The sequence below is a fragment of the Micropterus salmoides genome, unplaced genomic scaffold (genome assembly GCF_014851395.1).
Source record: "Micropterus salmoides isolate LMB-PRFRI ecotype aquatic unplaced genomic scaffold, ASM1485139v1 Ms_hic_scaffold_18, whole genome shotgun sequence".
Classification (NCBI taxonomy): domain Eukaryota; kingdom Metazoa; phylum Chordata; class Actinopteri; order Centrarchiformes; family Centrarchidae; genus Micropterus; species Micropterus salmoides.
In genome coordinates this window covers 10,974,335-10,993,010 of record NW_024040928.1, presented here as the reverse complement: position 1 = coordinate 10,993,010, position 18,676 = coordinate 10,974,335, and the positions used below count along the sequence as shown (strand labels likewise).

General features: G+C 41.3%; 1 protein-coding gene across 1 annotated transcript; it reads right to left on the bottom strand.

Annotated features, from left to right (window-relative positions):
• Nucleotides 1-574: 574 nt before the first annotated feature.
• LOC119909340 lies at nt 575-1,680 on the bottom strand. Its single transcript, XM_038727523.1, has one exon. It carries the CDS (start codon nt 1,678-1,680, stop codon nt 775-777), a length of 906 nt encoding a protein of 301 aa, XP_038583451.1. The 3' UTR covers nt 575-774.
• Nucleotides 1,681-18,676: the final 16,996 nt, after the last annotated feature.

Sequence of the window (18,676 nt, the reverse complement as noted above, 5' to 3'; positions counted from 1 at the left end):
TTATTAATTACTTATTTTTTAATGTTTTTATTTATGTGTGTGTTTTAATATTTTTTTTACCATCGGGTCCGCAGCGTTTTCCAACAAACATCTTCTGATTCACCATTGTAATCTGGACGGGAGGCGGAAACATAGCAAAAGGCCTCCGTTTTTGTAACAAAAACAGAGAGAGAGAGGCAGTCAGCTGATTGAGTGGCACCGCTCTTTGCATCAACAAACTCACACTGAAGGATCAGTCTCTCTCTCTGCCTGATGCGCTGTGTCTATTAAACTCCGGTTGCAGGTGGCGTGTGAGTGAGATGAGCACAGCTGCGACAGTTTCACATGATCACTCCTGCCTGTTGCTCCACTTGTCTGGTTGCTGCTCAATTCTAATTGTAAATGATTATGTGGGCGCATTAAACTTTGGTGCTAGCTAGCTTTGAAAACCGCTCACACAGCGTAGTGAAACATTTTAGCTGCCTATGCTGTCCTCACTAAAAGTTGTTGCAGGCAACGTATTTTTCAGCTATACAGCTAGCTTAACATTATATTCTCCAGCATTGCATTCTCCAAGGAACAGGCAGTTGTTGTGTTTGGCAGGATTTAATGAAGGAAAATATGTAATTTTGTAAAACTGCAAAAAGGACACAAAGATACAAACATGTAAGTACCTTGTATGTACTAAATAATGTCTCTAGTACATTATTAGAGAAGGAATACTATCACAACAGGTACTGACTGTTACCAGGTACTGAAAGTAGGTATGTCAATCCAACAATACACTAACATCATCTACCAATATTCATAAATAATTTGACTACACTCAAAAACAAGAAATAATAACATCGCCATGATGTCCCCTGACTCAGCTTCTCTGTTATTGAGACGCTGGTGAGTTGAAGACGTGCCTGTTGGGGTATCCTCATCTTTCTGAGAGAAAAGCAGGACCACCTCAGAGATGGGTCTGGAGAATATCTTGACCGCCTGATTTCTTGTCACTTTGAATTCCACCTTTCTTACTAATCCATCTTTACTGGGAGTGGCTTTTACAATCATTCCCATTGGCCACTGGTTTCTTTTTGCCTGACTGTCCTTCATCAGAACTATGTCTCCTTCTTTTAGATTGGGTTTCTGTGATTGCCACTTCTGCCGACTCTGTAGTGTGCTTAGATATTCTCGCCGCCACCTAGCCCAGAAGGTCTCTGCCAATGCTTGAACTCTCTTCCACTGGTTCTTGAGCAAATCCCCTTTTGAGAAGTCACTGGCTGGAGAAAGAGATGCACCTGTTTTCATGGAAGGGGTTAGAATGAGGGGAGCCTCTGGGTCAGTGGATACAGGGATTAGCGGCCTGGCATTCACAATGGCACTGACCTCCGCCATAAGAGTGACTAGGACTTCATGGGTGAGCTTTGAAGGTCCAACTTGGAGGAGCATGGAATCCAGAATGCGACGTGCAACTCCGATCATGCGCTCCCAAGCGCCACCCATATGAGAGGAGTGGGGAGGGTTGAATACCCAGGTGCATTTTTGTTGAAGAAGGTAGTCTTCTATGCTTGAATCACCATGACCTTGTGAATCCATTTTCAGCTCCTTAAATGCTCCAACAAAATTGGACCCACAGTCTGACCGGAGCTGCTTAGCATAGCCTCTTATGGAAAAAAACCTCCTGAGGGCATTTATGAAGCTTGAGGAAGTCATGGTTTCGATTACCTCAATGTGAATGGCACGTATGGACATACATGTAAACAAAACTGCCCATCTTTTGTTCCTGGCTTGGCCACCCCTGGTACGATGCGCGATGACTTCCCACGGACCAAAGACATGAAGACCCACATAAAAAAATGGGGGGTCTGCCTGCAGGCGTTCAACAGGTAGATCAGACATTTGTTGTTGTTCCATTCTTCCTCGCAGCCTTTTGCATGTGACACACCTGTGGATGCAGCTGCTGATGAGACGTTTCCCTCCCACTATCCACAGACCACTGGCACGGATTGCACCTTCGGTGAAGTGTCTGCCCTGATGTTTCACACATTCATGATGATGTCGGACAAGCAAAGTTGCTATGTGGTGACGGCTTGGGATAATGAGAGGTTGGGCTTCATGCCTTTCAAGTTGTGCTTGGTCGATGCGTCCACCAATTCTCAGCATACCTTCACTGTAAATGATTGGCCAAAGTTTATGAAGCGGGCTGGTCTTGGGAAGGTGGAAGTTTGATTTAATGCATTTCAGTTCTTCTGAATAGCTCTCGTGTTGCACGCACTTTATGATGACATTCTCTGCTTTTGCAATGTCCGCAGCTGACAAACCATTATTGCACATGTGCCAGCCAACGCAACCTTGATCGCCTGATGAGATTGTGAAGCATTGAGCAATGTGGCAGAGGCGGGCCACAGCTTTGGTGAGTGAGCTCCAACTAGAAAATTTATCAAACCTTTTTGAACCCAGCTGGTCTTCAGTAATTTGTGTGATGAGGGATGTTACCTTGGAACGAATCTCAATATCAGACTCTGGATCTATGAGGTCATATGCCATCTGATCTTCAGTGTTGACTTCTGAACTTGCTGGCTTGGTTAGGAAAGCTGGTCCAGTCAGCCATGTAGATCCTGCAAGCTCAGCAGCTGGAATGGCCCGGGACCCATGATCTGCTGGGTTTAGTCCAGAGGGAACATAACTCCACTGCTCTGGCCGTGTTGACTGCCGAATACGTTGCACACGATTATTCAAGTAAACGTAAAATCTTCTTGTCTCATTGTGTATGTATCCCAACACAACTCGGCTGTCGGTGTAGAATTTAACTGCATTCACTTTCAGATCAATCTCTCTGACGACTAGCTCTGCAATCTCGACCGCCAATACAGCTGCACACAACTCTAACCTGGGGATTGTCAGCTCAGGCTGGGGAGCTAGTTTGGATTTACCAAAGACAAAGCCTATCTCACTGTGACCATGCTCACTTGTAACCTTCAGGTAAGCCACTGCTGATATTGCTTTGACAGAGGCATCAGAAAAGACACACAGTTCTGCGTGCTGTGCCTCTGAAGTGGGGAAAGTTGCATATGTGCGTGGGATATGTACCTCTTTTAGTGCTTTTAGAGATTCATGCCATGCCATCTTCTCCAGTCTTCAAATTTGGCCTCAGGAAGACATGTATCCCACTCTGTATCTTCGGTCGAAAACTCTCTCAGGAGCAGTCTGCCTTCAATGGTGACAGGAGCCAAGAAACCCAGAGGATCAAACAGACTGTTAACGGTTGACAGGACGCCTCTACGTGTGAATGGCTTTTGACTCTCAGGGACATGAAAAGTGAAGGTGTCGGACATAATGTTCCAGCTGACCCCAAGGCTACGTTGCATGGGTAAGTCGTCTTCAGAGAGGTTGAGATCTTTGATGTCGCTTGCTCTTTCCTCAGCAGGAAATGCATCCATCACTCCTGTTCGATTTGAGGCTATCTTGTGCAGCACTATGTTTGACTCTGCCAACATTTGCTGTGTCCGACGCAGAACATCAATGGCCTCAGCTTCGGTTGTGAACGATCGAAGACCATCATCCACGTAAAAATCTCTCTCAATAAAGTGTCTCGTATCGCTCCCATACTCACTCTCTTGGTGTTTTGCTGCCCTCCTAAGGCCAAAGATTGCTACTGCAGGTGATGGGCTGTTCCCAAAAACATGAACTTGCATGTGGTATTCCACCACTTCTTTGCTTAGGTCATTCTCTCGGTACCACAAGAACCGCAGAAAGTCTCTGCAGTCCTCACGCACCACAAAACAGTAGAACATTTGACGTATGTCTGCTGTCACCGCAACAGGTTCTCTTCTGAATCTGAGGAGCACTCCTATGAGGCTGTTGTTCAGGTCAGGCCCGGAAAGCAACACCTCATTCAGTGAGATTCCATCGTACTGTGCACTGGAATCAAACACCACACGAATCTGGTCTGTTTTTTGGGGGTGGTAAACCCCAAAGGTAGGGAGATACCAAGATTCCATTCCTTCTTTGAGTGGTGGTGCAAGCTCAGCATGTCCATTGTCCAGCATTTTTCCCATGAACTCAGTGAAGTGCACTTTCATTCCAGGCTTCTTGTCTAACATCCTTCGCAGTGATGGCTGAGAGCATAGTCTCTGTTGTTAGGGAGACGTCTGCGTGGTTGGCGAAAAGGGAGAGGAGCAACCCAGCTATTTGTGTCATCTTGGAAGAACTCCTGTTCCATGATCTGAAGGAAGGTTAGATCCTCAATGGAGTGGGCGAGCATGTTGTCATTCTCTGTTGTATGGAAGACCGTTCCTCCAAGATTATCTTTGTCTGACACAACTGATGCACTTTGAGTGGGTCTGTGCCGTGGAAGGTTCTTCCCATCACCTCCGACACTATAGCTCTCTTTCACTTGTATCTGATTCTCACATGGAGCAAGGCAAGTTGGTCTGCCATTGTCAAGGATCCAGGTCTTCATTGCACTCACTGTGTTTGGTTTGTGAGCTCCCCCAACGCATACATCACCTATGATGACCCACCCAAGATCTAGTTTTTGTGCATATGGTGCATTGTGAGGGCCATTGTACTGTTTACGAACCTTATGGGCCCTAATAGCGTCTCTTCCCAATAGCAGTAGGATGTCAGCAACTGGATCGAGGGTTGGGATCTTATTTGCTATCTGTCTTAGGTGATGATGGTGGTACGCAGCTTCTGGCGTAGGTATCTCTGCTCTATTGTTGGGAATTTCATTACACTCAATGAGTGTAGGTAGTTCGAAGTTTATTTTCCCATGCAAATATTCCACTGTGAATCCCTGGGCTCTTCTGCCAGCGGTTTCCATCATCCCTGCACAGGTTTTGAGTGTGTATGTCACTGCTGCTCCTTTGATGTTGAACATGTCAAAAAGCTCTGTTCTCGCCAATGACATGTTACTTTGGTCATCTAAAATGACGTACATTCTTCTCTGTAGCTTGCGATGCCCATTGGGGTATACATTAACAAGGCATATCTTCGAGCAGGATTTGCCTTTGAAGTCTTCACCACATACCTTGGTACACGTCGATGTGACATCTGGTTGCGCTGTGTCCTCTCTCTCCCCGCCATTCTCTGATGAAGGGGAAAAACCTGGATGTGACAGTGGAGCAGGACCAGGGTGAAGAGCAGAAAGATGTTTATCGCTGTCACACTCTATACATTTGATGAGAGTTTCACAGGCTTTTGCCTGGTGAGTAGTAGCGGAAACATATCTTGTTGTCTTTCAAGAATTTCTTTCTGCTGTCAAGGCTCATTTTCCTGAACCCTCTGCATTTCTTCAGGCTGTGGGGTTTGTTATGCAAGGGGCACAGTCTATCAGGATTTTCCAATTTGTTTGTCTTTTCTATTTTGGACGTTGTGTCTGATGATGATATGCTTGTTTTATGTACAGAGACGGGTTTTGTTGGACTGAACCTCTCTTTCCTGAATGAGGCTGCAGAGAGAGTGTGAAGGTTAAAACTGGGGTCATTGCTCTCTTCAGCTTCCCTGCAAATGAACTCTTTAAAGAAGCAGAAAGGAGGAAAGGCAACACCTTGTTCTCTTTTGTATTTGCACCCTTGAGACAACCACTTGTCTTGGGGATATAACGGCAGCTTCTCGACAATGGGCTGCACTCCCCTTGCTGTGTCAAGGTACGCCAGCCCTGGCAAGTACCCATCTTGCTTGGCAACAACCAATTCTGTCAGTAAGTCTGCTAGCTCTTGCAGTTATGAATCTTGGGGAAATTCTTTACTTTACTAAACAGGGCTCTCTCTATTGCTTCTGGAGATCCATATGTTTTGTTCAATCTCTCCCAAATCGCTTTTATACCAATGAGGGGTTGTCTGACATTTACAGCCCTAATTCTAAGTGCTTGCTCACTTGAATCCTTACCGAGCCATTTGATCAGCAAATCCATCTCTTCACTTGCTGTCATTTCAAGGTTTTCAATTGTGTTGAGGAAGGTCTCCCTCCAGGCTTGGTAGTGTTCAGGTAAGTCATCAATCTCCAGGTGCCTGGGCAAAGTGATGTAGGGCTTGGTCTGTGACATAGTCATCAGTTCTTTTTAGTGCACTCTCTCGAAGAGCAGAAAAGTTAAGTTCTTGCTCATGATTGGAACCATCCATATCCGCTGCTGCTGTCTCCAGCACTACAGCTTCTGCATGGGCAGCTTCGGCTTCTCGCTGTAGATTGATGTAATCAAGTCTGGCTTCCAGCTTAGCTTTCTCAACCTTGAGCCAGCCTGGTCTTGGCTGCCTCTGCTTTAGCACGGGCTCTCGCTGCCTCTAAGCTGACTCTGGAGCTTGTTGATGAGTGTGAAGAGCCTGATTTCTTGGAGCGATTGTGAGAGAGGATCGAACCTATTTCAACAGCATCTTGTGAGCCTTTTATTTTGACTTCAACTGTATCCTCCATGACAATAGATTGAAGTTTAGCTTGTCTATCATAAAATCCACGGTGGGTGGTCATCCTTTTACTATGCTGTCCTCACTAAAAGTTTTCAGCTATACAGCTAGCTTAACATTATATTCTCCAGCATTGCATTCTCCAAGGAAGTTGTTGTGTTTGGCAGGATTTAATGAAGGAAAATATGTAATTTTGTAAAACTGCAAAAAGGACACAAAGATACAAACATGTAAGTACCTTGTATGTACTAAATAATGTCTCTAGTACATTATTAGAGAAGGAATACTATCACAACAGGTACTGACTGTTACCAGGTACTGAAAGTAGGTATGTCAATCCAACAATACACTAACATCATCTACCAATATTCATAAATAATTTGACTACACTCAAAAACATGAAATAATAACATCGACATGTTAATACCACTGTATATTGAAGATGACTTACGGATGAAGCCGTTTGGTGGACTTAAAGACACAGGATTGCGAGGATTGTTAACTGTGATGCTTCCTCTATGAGCCCATGTGGAAAAGGAAGTTCCTAAACACCACTTCCTGTCATCCTGACTATTTACAATTGGCTTACTTCCTCTTCAGAGCAGCTTTGTAATCACCACTAGGTGGTGCTAAGAACCTACAAAATAAGCCTATAAACTAGTTCCAATACACTGCCGCTAAAAATTTGTCTGGTGATTATTACATCATCTGATCGGCTTTTCTTATCGGCCTTTTTAGCGACCACCGATCAAACTAGTTAAAGCCATTATTGGCCGATTATGACTGGTGACTGTCAGAATCTGTCCATACTGAAGGGGGACATGACAGAAAAAGTTTGAGAACCACTGAGTTAGTTTAAGGTTGGATATGGAATAGCTGAACATTAGGCTCTAATCTAAATCTAAAAGGCTCATAATCTGGTGCTGTTATAATGCTATTGTTACGGGGTCCCGGGTAGCGGCACCCATAAGCAGCTGAAATACAGGAAAAAGGGTGAGACAGAGAGAGACGTGGTGTTTCCTCGCTGAAATCTCTGCAGTTATTTATTGATTTACATTTCCTTTATACCATCAGAATCGTCTTTATTTCAGTTTCTCAGTATTTATCAGTACCGTACATGCCTTGTCTTCTTGGACATCTTCTTCTTAACATAACCTGCAATAAAACTCATAAATAAAAAAATTATACACATTTCACAACCATTTCCATATTCTTCTGTCCAAATACTTTTGGCTATTACTGCAGTGCAAAATACACTGGATACTCTGACGCCATGAAATATGACTCTTGACTCGCTGACAGTATAACAGTATTCATCACTAAAACATATAAATACATAACACCATTTCCAAAATATTCCAGCATGCTACATATCGTTTATGGAGCCAGCCAGTATATTATTCTAACCTAAAACAGTGGAGACGTGTGGCCCACACTAGCATCTTACGCTAACATGCTATTAACAGAGCAAACCGCACCGCTATCGTTACTCTCGGCGGGCCTCATGTGAAACCGTATCTCCAAAACCTGCTCATTTTACTCTTATACTTTAACTCAACTTATCTCTCAGCATTCACTAACAACCTACAGCGATTTATGTGATGTTCTAACACATTACTAACCTGAAATACAGGAAAAAGGGTGAGACAGAGAGACGTGGTGTTTCCTCGCTGAAATCTACGCATTTATTGAGGGAAAACAGCGGAGCATGCGCTCTTGGTCATGGTCCCTGAGGGTAAACCACAGTCTCACACTGCCACCTACTGCCGGGAGGCTGCTACAGCAGGCCAATCTTTCACATTTCCAAAGCCATTACTTGTCTAATAGCACATAAAATCCTCTTCAAATAAAGGAAATAAAATACAGTTATCACTTTAGCTGATCTTATACCATAAAATCAAACACCAATGTGATTACACTCTAGTACACTATTGCTACACAGAAAAATCGGTAATGTGAATTAGAGTTAATTTTCCAGTGACAATTATTGATGGGAGTTGGCCAAGCTGCAAACTTCCGATCTCCAGGCTGAGGCCATTGCAGAAGACAGAAAACCTGCAAGTTTATAACTCACCTGTTTAAATGATTAAGCCTTAAATTTCTGCATTATTAGGGGCGTGGCCGCTTTGATTGACAGGTGTCTCTGGCCGCTGTCACTCCTAGATGAGTGAGTCGTCTATTAGCCTCACTCAGCTAATACACGGAGCTCTGAGGTTCAGCCTATTTGAGCCTTTTGGACATTTCTACATGCAGATACTAGATGAATAATTACAGGCTGTGCAGTTTATTGGAGGGAGAACCTCCAGGAAGTCTGTTTTCCAGTTGGTGAGTGAAATTCCTGTATTTTATTTATGTTAACAATATTTAAAAGGTATCGCTGTCGGCATATAGCTTGTTAGCTTAGCTTGTTACGCTAATTAGCCAGATACGAGCAGCCCGAAGCTGCTAACAATGCTAAGTTAACGGGAGTTAGTGTGTAACCACAGCTTTTAAGGAGTCAAAGACAAGACAGCAAGAAGAGAGAAGCCAAAATGTATTAGATTAACCTTAGTGTGAGACATTAGGGTGATAATGCTTTGAAGAAAAGGCGTGTGTGAAGTTGGAAAGTAAAGACTCAGCCAAACAGGCGCATGGGAAGACATTTTGGCTTATGGGTGCTGCAGAGTAGAAATGCGTGCATGCAATGTTGGGAGTAACGTGTTACAAAAGTAACGCAATTACAGTAATGTAATGTTTTTTGCTGTAACAACGTTACATAACATATTATTAGAAATAAATCCGTAATATTATACTCCTTACAATCTCAGTAACGCACGTTACAACGCATTTTAACCTGAAATTAAATGTTGTTTTTTTCTAATTCAACAACACCTAGAAACATTTTGGCAGCAGAAAAACAAATCCATGAGTAAAAAAGTAACCATGGTTCAGATTACGGGGGGATTGGGGGGGTCTGACCCCTGGACCCCCCAAAAGAGTCAAAAACAACAGTTCAGGGGGTCTTTCTTGTATTTGTAAATATTACAATATATTTCCCATATTCATATATTTGTATATTTGCCATATATTCAAGAATCTTAAAATACATTCTCTGACACCCCTAAAACGGACTGTACGATTTCCTAACCTTGACCTTAGTTGAATGTCTTGCCTGCCCTCATCATTCGCAGCACAGCTGCTGCAGTCCAGTCCACCACACGCTGGTGGAGACACTGTAAGTTAATGTCAGTAGTTAGCTATCTAGCTTATTTAATACATTTAACTTTCCTACCTTCCGAGTTTTGTAATTAGCATTTCTTTTACTTAAAATGAGCTTTGTGATGTTAGCTAGCTGATAGCCCATCATATCATTTCATTGCCATTATAAAATGTCATATTTTATGTAATTGTTAGCTAACACTGGTGCTTAGGCATGAGCATTGAAATTGAGGATTAGTTATTGTAGAGATGCATTTTGACATCAATAGAGTTTATCATTTAATTTAAAGTCTTTTGTGAGTCTTTTTACTACCTCAGTGAAATTAACTCAAAGTAACGCAGTAACTACAGTTTTTAGTTTTGCTGCATAAATGTCCCAGGTTATTAGAGTAAACCGTTAAAGAAAAAACACTTATACATCAGCACAATAAAGAAATCACCTGGAAAGTTAAAAGGACCGGACGAAGTGGGATAAATCAAAGAAAATAATTAGTGGGGTTCGGGGCCATAGAATGATTTGTGCGTATATGATTATTCAGATATTGTCAGAGCCGATCCGCGCATCACACCAGTGTAGCTCCTATAATCGTGACAAAACAGTGCAAATAGCTTCTGATGTCAAATTATTAGGCTGTAATATCAAGAGCATCCTCTGCATTCAGCACTAACCTGCTGTATTTTATGTTGTCTTATAGTAACAATAGTGCCCATGATGTAGTCTACATATGTAATTTGCACACTGTGTTCCTCCCTATTAATAGGGGGTGCTGCAGCACCCTCCGCACCCCCTTCCCACACCCTTGTAGCCAAATGTCTATGGCTCAGCTCTGTTAGCTGACCTTATGTTAACGGTAAACTTTACAAATGGGCTATGTTAGATTTGGCTTCGTACTGTAATGGAGTCACTGTTCAGTTAGATACTAGTCAGATACTAAGTGGCTGCACCTGAACCAGAGGGACACGAAGGGTATAAAGGCAGAGAGCCAAGGGGGGAGCAGCTCCAGAGTTCTGACTGTGCACCTCCAAGTGTACTGTTCAAAAACTATATACTATTCTTTGTGGGGTTCATCAGCGGGGATGATTGATTCGAAGTACATTTTTAAGGACGTTTAGAGTCATCAATAAGTTATTACACTTAGTAGAAGTAGCATTCCTTGAGATTTAGTTACCTGCAGAGATCTGCATCTTCCTTTTTTGTCAGCATATAATGCGCAGACTGCAGACAGGCAGCTGGGCTGTAACTAGGGCGATGGTTTCAATGGTATCAAAAGCAGCACTAAGATCTAATAAAACCAGTACAGAGACAAATCCTTTGTCTGACGCAATTAGGAGTGCAGGTAAAACAGCTAAACATGTAAAGTGCAACACTAGGTCATGTAGTTTAAAAGAAACACAGTTGGATGGCCGGATGGACGGAATATGTGGCAGTCCACGTTGATAATCATCCAAATTATAGGCTAATTATGGGAAACACTGCTTTGCCTACCACCCCCCTTCACCCCCAAACATAGCTCTCCCGACTTTTTAACTAACATCATATCCATAACAGCAGTAAGGAGTGTGGTTTTTACAAAGCATATAGCCCAGGCCTAACGTTTCTTAACGCCACCGGCTGAAATAAAAAAATTTAAGCAAGTCATCCCGACTTTTAGACAGCTGTTTTACCTGCACATGTAGCCTATTTATAAGAGCAGTAGCCTATTCAGTAGTTACAAAGCGTTACGTTAACGCCATTCTCTCCCGACGAGTCCAAGCATCAGTGACAGTAGCTGCTGGAGTTTCTTTCTGTAAGTTTCATGGCCCTGTGCTGCTTCAGCAGATGCTTCAATAAATCAGATGTAGAATTGTTCGCGATTGAAAGCTTTTTGCTGGTCGCACAGAGTTTACACTAGACGAAAATGTTCTTTGCATCTTAGACTGTGACACAATAATGGCAGCAGCTACTTACACTTGTGGAAAGAACGCCTCTCTCCCTCGTTCTCCATTCTTCCTTTAGTGTTTGGCTATCAGCGGACATGAACAATAAAATCTGGTCCAGCTGAGTTGTTGCACAGTGTTGTTGTGAGTAACAAAACAACACTGAGAGTGTCAGATATTAACACAAAAAAGGGAATAACACAATTTAGTGTCAAAAATACACTTTCATGTGTCACAAAGCAACACTGAGTGTGTTCATTTTAACACAATGCGATTTTGCTGTGTAGTAAATTCAAGTTAAATCCAGTTCACTAATGTTTACATCTGCAGTATATTGTGCATATACGGGGTGACTAAGGAATAAATATCCTAAAGCTCAACCAATGTTGCACTGTGTTATACTCACAGTGAAAAAAGGAAGAGATCTGGTGGGAGCCCTGGAGGTGTGAGGGGACAGGGGAGGTTTGCTGTACTCGCATGAACCCTGTAGTTCCAACAGCGCTCAGGAGGACAGTGGGCTTCTTGACAAAGAAGCCTTGTATCCTTTTAGAAGAACGCATGAGGCCACAACCCTTTGTTTCCCTCGGAGTGGCTTCAAACTTGTGTTTGAAGCAGACCTTCACTCAACATCAAAATAAAGGTCTGGACCCAATTAATTACAGGATATATCAGATCTGGCTTCCATTTCGTTGTCATGCTTATTTATTCATTGTTGGCACTCACGGCATTAGTTTAGCTCATAGATCTTAGAAAGCTTCCTTGTTATTTAAAAAAAAATAATTAAACATTTCTTTTTAACTTGGAGTTTAATTTGATCTGTAGTAGTCTACTATAGTACTATTAGTACTACTAGTCTACTACTATAGTCATACCACCAAGTGCTTTGTAGCACCTCAAAGGGGACACAGGATGTGATGATTAACACCTTTGTGCAGCGTTCAAAACGCAAGGCAAATTCACAGCCGCACCGCAGAGCTCCAGAATCTGAAACGCGGCCGCCTCCCACCTTGATGCACTAAACATGTGAGGGCCCACCCAACGCTGCTTGCAGCTTTAATTTTATACTGATCTTGTTTTGTGAAGCATTTTGGGCTGCATTTGCATTCCTATGCCTTTTTTATTGCTGAGCCACCTGATTATGGTTAATAGTCTTCTTTTTTAAACTGAGCTGTGTGACAATTGTTGTTGTTATAATTTACCTCTTTCTAGGACTTGAAACCTTATACATTGAACGTTATGTAGTAGCTGTTTTTTCTTGCTTTAAAGAAAATCTTAGAAGTAGTGATTTCTTTTACTCAGTTATTAATTCTTTAGAATGAAAATTATCCTAAAACAATGACCTTTATTCTTAAAACCTTCAAATCATTTCTCACAAAACATGTTTAACTGATTGGGGGAAAAAATGTATTCCACCAAAAATACACAGTGGAGTTAATGGCTCATGAAGCATTGAATTTGACATATGGACAAAGTTGTTGATGTTCCTCTGCAGATTTCAGGTTTCAGGTTTCATTATCAGATGATGGCACCCTGATTATAAATCATACATTTACTCTCTTGTGCCTTGTTGTCCTTGTGGACCTACTCACAGAGTAAAGCAGAAAAAGGAAAAAGAGAAGCCAATGAGTTAGAGCTAAACTCTGTGATGATTTAGAGATGTTTTTTAGAGACATGTCATAACAACATAAAGGCTTTTTGTGTGGTATTTGTATTTTCAAAATCCTGTCAAACAGGCATAAAAGCATCAAGGGAATCTATGAAAATTACATTTATGTTATGTATTTCATTCATACAATGGGATTATATATCTATACATGGATCTTTTGATTAATTTATAGTGGTGTGTTATACTGTTATAGAAGTATCTCAGAAAACAACTTTTTAACAAAAACATTTAATAATACAACTCACAAGATAATGTTGACCAGCTGGTATTCCTATAATTTCTTTTAAAATTCTGTGAAGATCAGATGTTGTAATTGCTTTGCTTTAGTAAGCAAAACACGATCTGATGACCCACTTGCTGTGCAGTTTTGATTCGCTCTGTTTGACTGACACCTGTGTGGGTGTGTAGATGGCTACAGATGATTTGCAGGGAGTGTGGGGGTGGCTAGAGGAGTGTCTGCTATCTATTGGTTCACCACCTTAGGCTGTAGACTTCCTTGCACCGTCAGTCCGTCAGTTTGGGTTGGTAATCAAGCTCAGGAGCTGCATTTGCTCTTTAATGTTCAAATTGGTAGCGTTTTATTTGGCTTGTTGGTCATTTAAACATTGTAAAGAGCTAGTATGCACTACATTGGAGGCAGTGGGATTGCACATTTTATATGGGCATAAATACTTTAATCTGTTTAATCCCACCGGTCACATTTGCGACCGTGTCTTTTTATGTTATTTCTGAAGCTCTAAAAGTTGTATTGTTGGCTTTGGGCAAGAAATTCAACTTTTAAATGAAAAAACAGATTGAAATGAAAATGTGTTTTTTAATGTTTGTTTTTTATTGCTTTAACTTGCTTGGTCTAATTGAAGAATTTGTGTGAATTTTGACTATGCCGTTTCCCCGTATAAAACCTATTTCACTAACTTAACCAACATAAAATCAAATAGGGCATAAAGTTTGGTCTAAGGTCTAAGGAGTAAAATGGATGTACTCAAATTGCTAGGACAAATTTGGGATTAAACGGGTTAAGAATAGCTCGCCGCTTAAATATACGATTTTAACTGTCCTAGTATATTAATGATTACATTTCCTGCAGAAGAAAAATAGATAGCTACAGAAGCATAATTTATCATATCAATTTATCAGGCCAAGAGGCATTAGCATATGTATTCTCAAATTTAAACATCTTACTCTCCCCTCTAGAAAAATTGCAGCAGTAACTTCAGTCAGTTTCAAAGCAGGTGCTTACTTTCCAGATGTAAGAAAATTTGAAGGAGACAGGCGCTTTTACATCCATCTGAACTGTTTCCAGTTTCCCTAAATATCGCTACTTCTTTATGGGGACAACAATATTGGTGGTTGTTTTTTTTGTTGTCAATAATTTAGAAGAACCAGTTGGAACTGTTTGAGTCAACTGTTTCAAGAGAACCGGCATCAAACTAAACTAAAAACAGTTTAGTTTAAAATTTACTTCCTAATATTATTTTGTATTTGTGAATATTATTTATTATTTCATGATTTTGCTTCACTATCACTAAGCAGCCTAAGCTAATTTTATTTACCAAAATCTCCTGTGGTAATCAAGTCCCTGTACATTGCCCGTAATGTACCTGCCAAGTTTGCATAGTCCCTTTCACTGTGCTGCTTTCATTGTTGAGGGTAAACTGTGCAAGGCATTCTGCTGGTGCTATAGTGTTTTCTTTGGTAATCTAATCATTTAAATTGTAACCTTTAATACATATTATTAACTGCTAATATTATTATGTCACTATGCTGTAATGTGTTATTTTGGCGCCAAAATAAGTTTTCAGCTTCATTTCACCAACGCTTTTTTACACCTTTTTTACTTTACCCACCAGGTGGCACTGGTTTGCATTTTCTGTCTTTTTCATTATTTGACTTAGTTAATGTTTTGTTATACTGGACTAATGCAACATTGTGTAGTATTTATATCTTGAAATAACAGCTGTCATTCCCCCTCCTGTCTAGAGCGCTTGGTTATGGCACTATGTAAGATATATGTAAGAAACCCCAGGCAGGACATCTATCGCGAGAACAGCGTAATGCTTTACAGCACCACAACACAACAAAACTCTTCAGTAAGTAAGCTATAAGAAGAAGTAAAAGGGATTTAATGTAAAATGTAAGTTCTTCAGAAGAAGCTAACCTGGAATTCTCAGTATCCATCAGGCTGCGAAAAGACTGAAGAAGATGTTGTTGGAGGAAGCAAGGAAGAGAAAAAGAGAATGACCAGTAGTAAATGTCGGACTTGCTTTTACTCGTTGGGGTTAGCTAAAAGAGCTGACAAGATGCAGTACGGATGTCAAGCTGGCCTTCTTGCTGTTGGACTAGTAAGTAAAAACTTATTAGCTGGCTGTCTATGCCTTGTAATGTGCTTGCTTTATGTTTGCCTGTTAGCAAAGTTTTCGACTCAAGCAAAATCAACACAGACAGAGGTTTAGCCACTCGCTATAAATCTCGTGTTAATGTTAGCAAAGTTACTACAGTAACACTACACACTCGAACATTTGGTTATTGTAAGTGCTCTTACGTCGGTTTATGTCTAGCTTTGTTGGCTAACTTGCCACCAAAGTTTCAAGCAACATATGCTGCTGCTGGACATAATGTTAACTAATACCAGAGGTGAAGAGACAGAAGAGGACGTTGTTGGAGCAAGCGAGGAAACAAAAAGAGAGTGACCAAGCAAGAGGCGGCTGGACGAAGATTTATGCCCAACTAACATCTGTTCGGACTTGCTTTTACTCGTTGGGGTTAGCTAAAAGAGCTGACAAGGTGCAGTACGGATGTCAAGCTGGCCTTCTTGCTGTTGGACTAGTAAGTAAAAACTTATTAGCTGGCTGTCTATGCCTTGTAATGTGCTTGCTTTATGTTTGCCTGTTAGCAAAGTTTTCGACTCAAGCAAAATCAACACAGACAGAGGTTTAGCCACTTGCTATAAATCTCGTGTTAATGTTAGCAAAGTTACTACAGTAACACTACACACTCGAACATTTGGTTATTGTAAGTGCTCTTACGTCGGTTTATGTCTAGCTTTGTTGGCTAACTTGCCACCAAAGTTTCAAGCAACATTATGCTGCTGCTGGACATAATGTTAACTAATACCAGAGGTGAAGAGACAGAAGAGGACGTTGTTGGAGCAAGCGAGGAAACAAAAAGAGAGTGACCAAGCAAGAGGCGGCTGGACGAAGATTTATGCCCAACTAACATCTGTTAAGGCTCGTGAAGACTACACAACTTTCAGTGTCGGCCGATGGCTGCGCTGTTCACACTACACAACTTGCCGTCTTGTGACGGGAGTCTGAAGTCGTCGTGGCACACTACGTGACTGATCGGTGACAGGGGGTCACACACGCGCGAGCTGGCACTAACTGCGTCACCCGACGTTGGTCTCCAAACCACATTTTGTCAAGAACACACGTGAAATGTGAAACAGGAAATGACGCGAACCAACACATGAAACAGCAGTTGTTTGCTATTATAAAGATACCAATTATAAAGACAAAAAATCTGGGTGAAAGAATGGATTAGCACATGAAGGTAGCAGGGATTGTCTGAGCTACAGAGAGCTGAGGGGAGTAAAAAGTGTTTTGCAGTAAAAAATAGCTACCTGCTCTGCCAGGTGCCTGCTCTCATTGGCTGGATGTGGATGTCGAGTCTGCCGACTCTTCCAGATATTTGGCATGCTAGATATCTGGCAGACGTTGGTGATGTGTCAGAAATGTGTCGGGGAGGCGTTTTGATGTGTCGTTGTGTAGTTAACATGTAACGACTGGCGACCGCCGATCGACCGCTCATTTACCCCTGATCACAGCCTGACGGTTGCCGAGCTCTCTGACCGGCAAATTGGGCTAAAAATCGTGTTGTGTGAACTAGACTTTACACTTAACGTTAGTAATCTAGTTAGCTGGCCCTAACTAGCCCTCCAGCAGAGATTCTCTATTATTAGCTACATCGAGATAACACATACTGTATATTGTCTCTATGTTGGTCACTGCACATCTGGGTCTATATGGACAAAATAACAGACTTTTAAGGTAATTACTACAAAAATCTGCAGGGTTACATGATGTAACAAACCGGCCTGGTATGCCAGGAGTGGATAGCTAGCTAGCTAATTTTCTAGCTAGTAACATTTGGTAGGGCTTTATTCTATATAGGTATATACATTCATGCATATAGTATCTTATTTAATAATGTAGTTTTGATGGGTTATGTAATTCTATGCTAACTTCTATGTGTTCTTTCATCAAACAGTTTTTAAAACATTTTAAAAACAAAACATGTCTTCTGCTTCACTTAAAAGTCCATTCTAAGTGTATGTTTACTGGAAGTTTCAACATATCACTTGTCTGAGTTGCATATTAGTCCATGACTGGCTCCAAACAAGTTGTGATGTCGCAAATCCTGCTTGTATGTGCACGTCTTAACCTGAGACTTAAATCGAACACAAAGGCATTCCTCTGTCAGCAGGTGAATGTGAAAACAGCCTTCAGGTGTCAAAATCTGCACATACATTATTCTGCACATATTTGAACAAATCTGCATTTTAAGTCACTATCTTTTCTAATTTTGTTAAACCTATTTTGTAGAGTGGATTTAAAAGAGAAAGGAAATGGATGGAAAACATTTTTTTTAGAATCACAGTTTTAAAAATTAAGGCATTGGGGCATGTTATTAACTTGTTTTCCTGATGAGAGATGACAAATGTTTTATCGTACCATTTACAGTAATATGTACGTGTGCTCGTAGGCGTGCTTGTTTGAACTCATGAGCGAGCATTATCCAAAACACAACCGCTGTCATACAGAGATCCCACAATCAACGCGGAAACAACGGCATGCTGGCTGTGGCTTTTCTCCAGACATGTTCAGGCTCTGTTACTTCAACATTCATACAGTGCAGTGAGCTGGCATATTGGCACAATACTCGCAGAAAACAAGGCGTCATGACAGCAGCTATAGACAGACAAGGAGACAGCTTCGCACAACATGCTGGAAACTCAGGTAAACTCCCATTGCAACGTTAAAGTAATATTTTTATCAGCTTGAGGTTGTAATAATCCATGCTCCTTCCATGATAACATTACATTTACTGCATTTAGCCGACATGCTACATCGGCGTAAGCTCGCTGACAGGGCTCTCAAGTTTTATAAAAAATTTGGAGTGAGATAACGTGTGTCAGAGGAGGAGAAGCTTTTTCAGTTAAATTTTACCTATAGTTCATAATTGTCCCGAACAAATAGAAATGATAACAATAGGTAAATCTGATAAAAGACTATTTAAATATATATACTTACATTTCAAAAATACAAATGTATCAAAAATATAAAGAAATTTGGCCCCAAACAAGCCCACTGAAAAGTAGTGCTCATAATGTACACATAGGCCTAGGATTGCAGAACTTGCCCTACACATGTATGACAAGCTGTGTGTCTGAGTAGGCTTATGAATGGTGTTTTGTGTTGTAATTGTTTGTTGTCTTAAGGCCAGCCATTTTCACCATCATGATGGA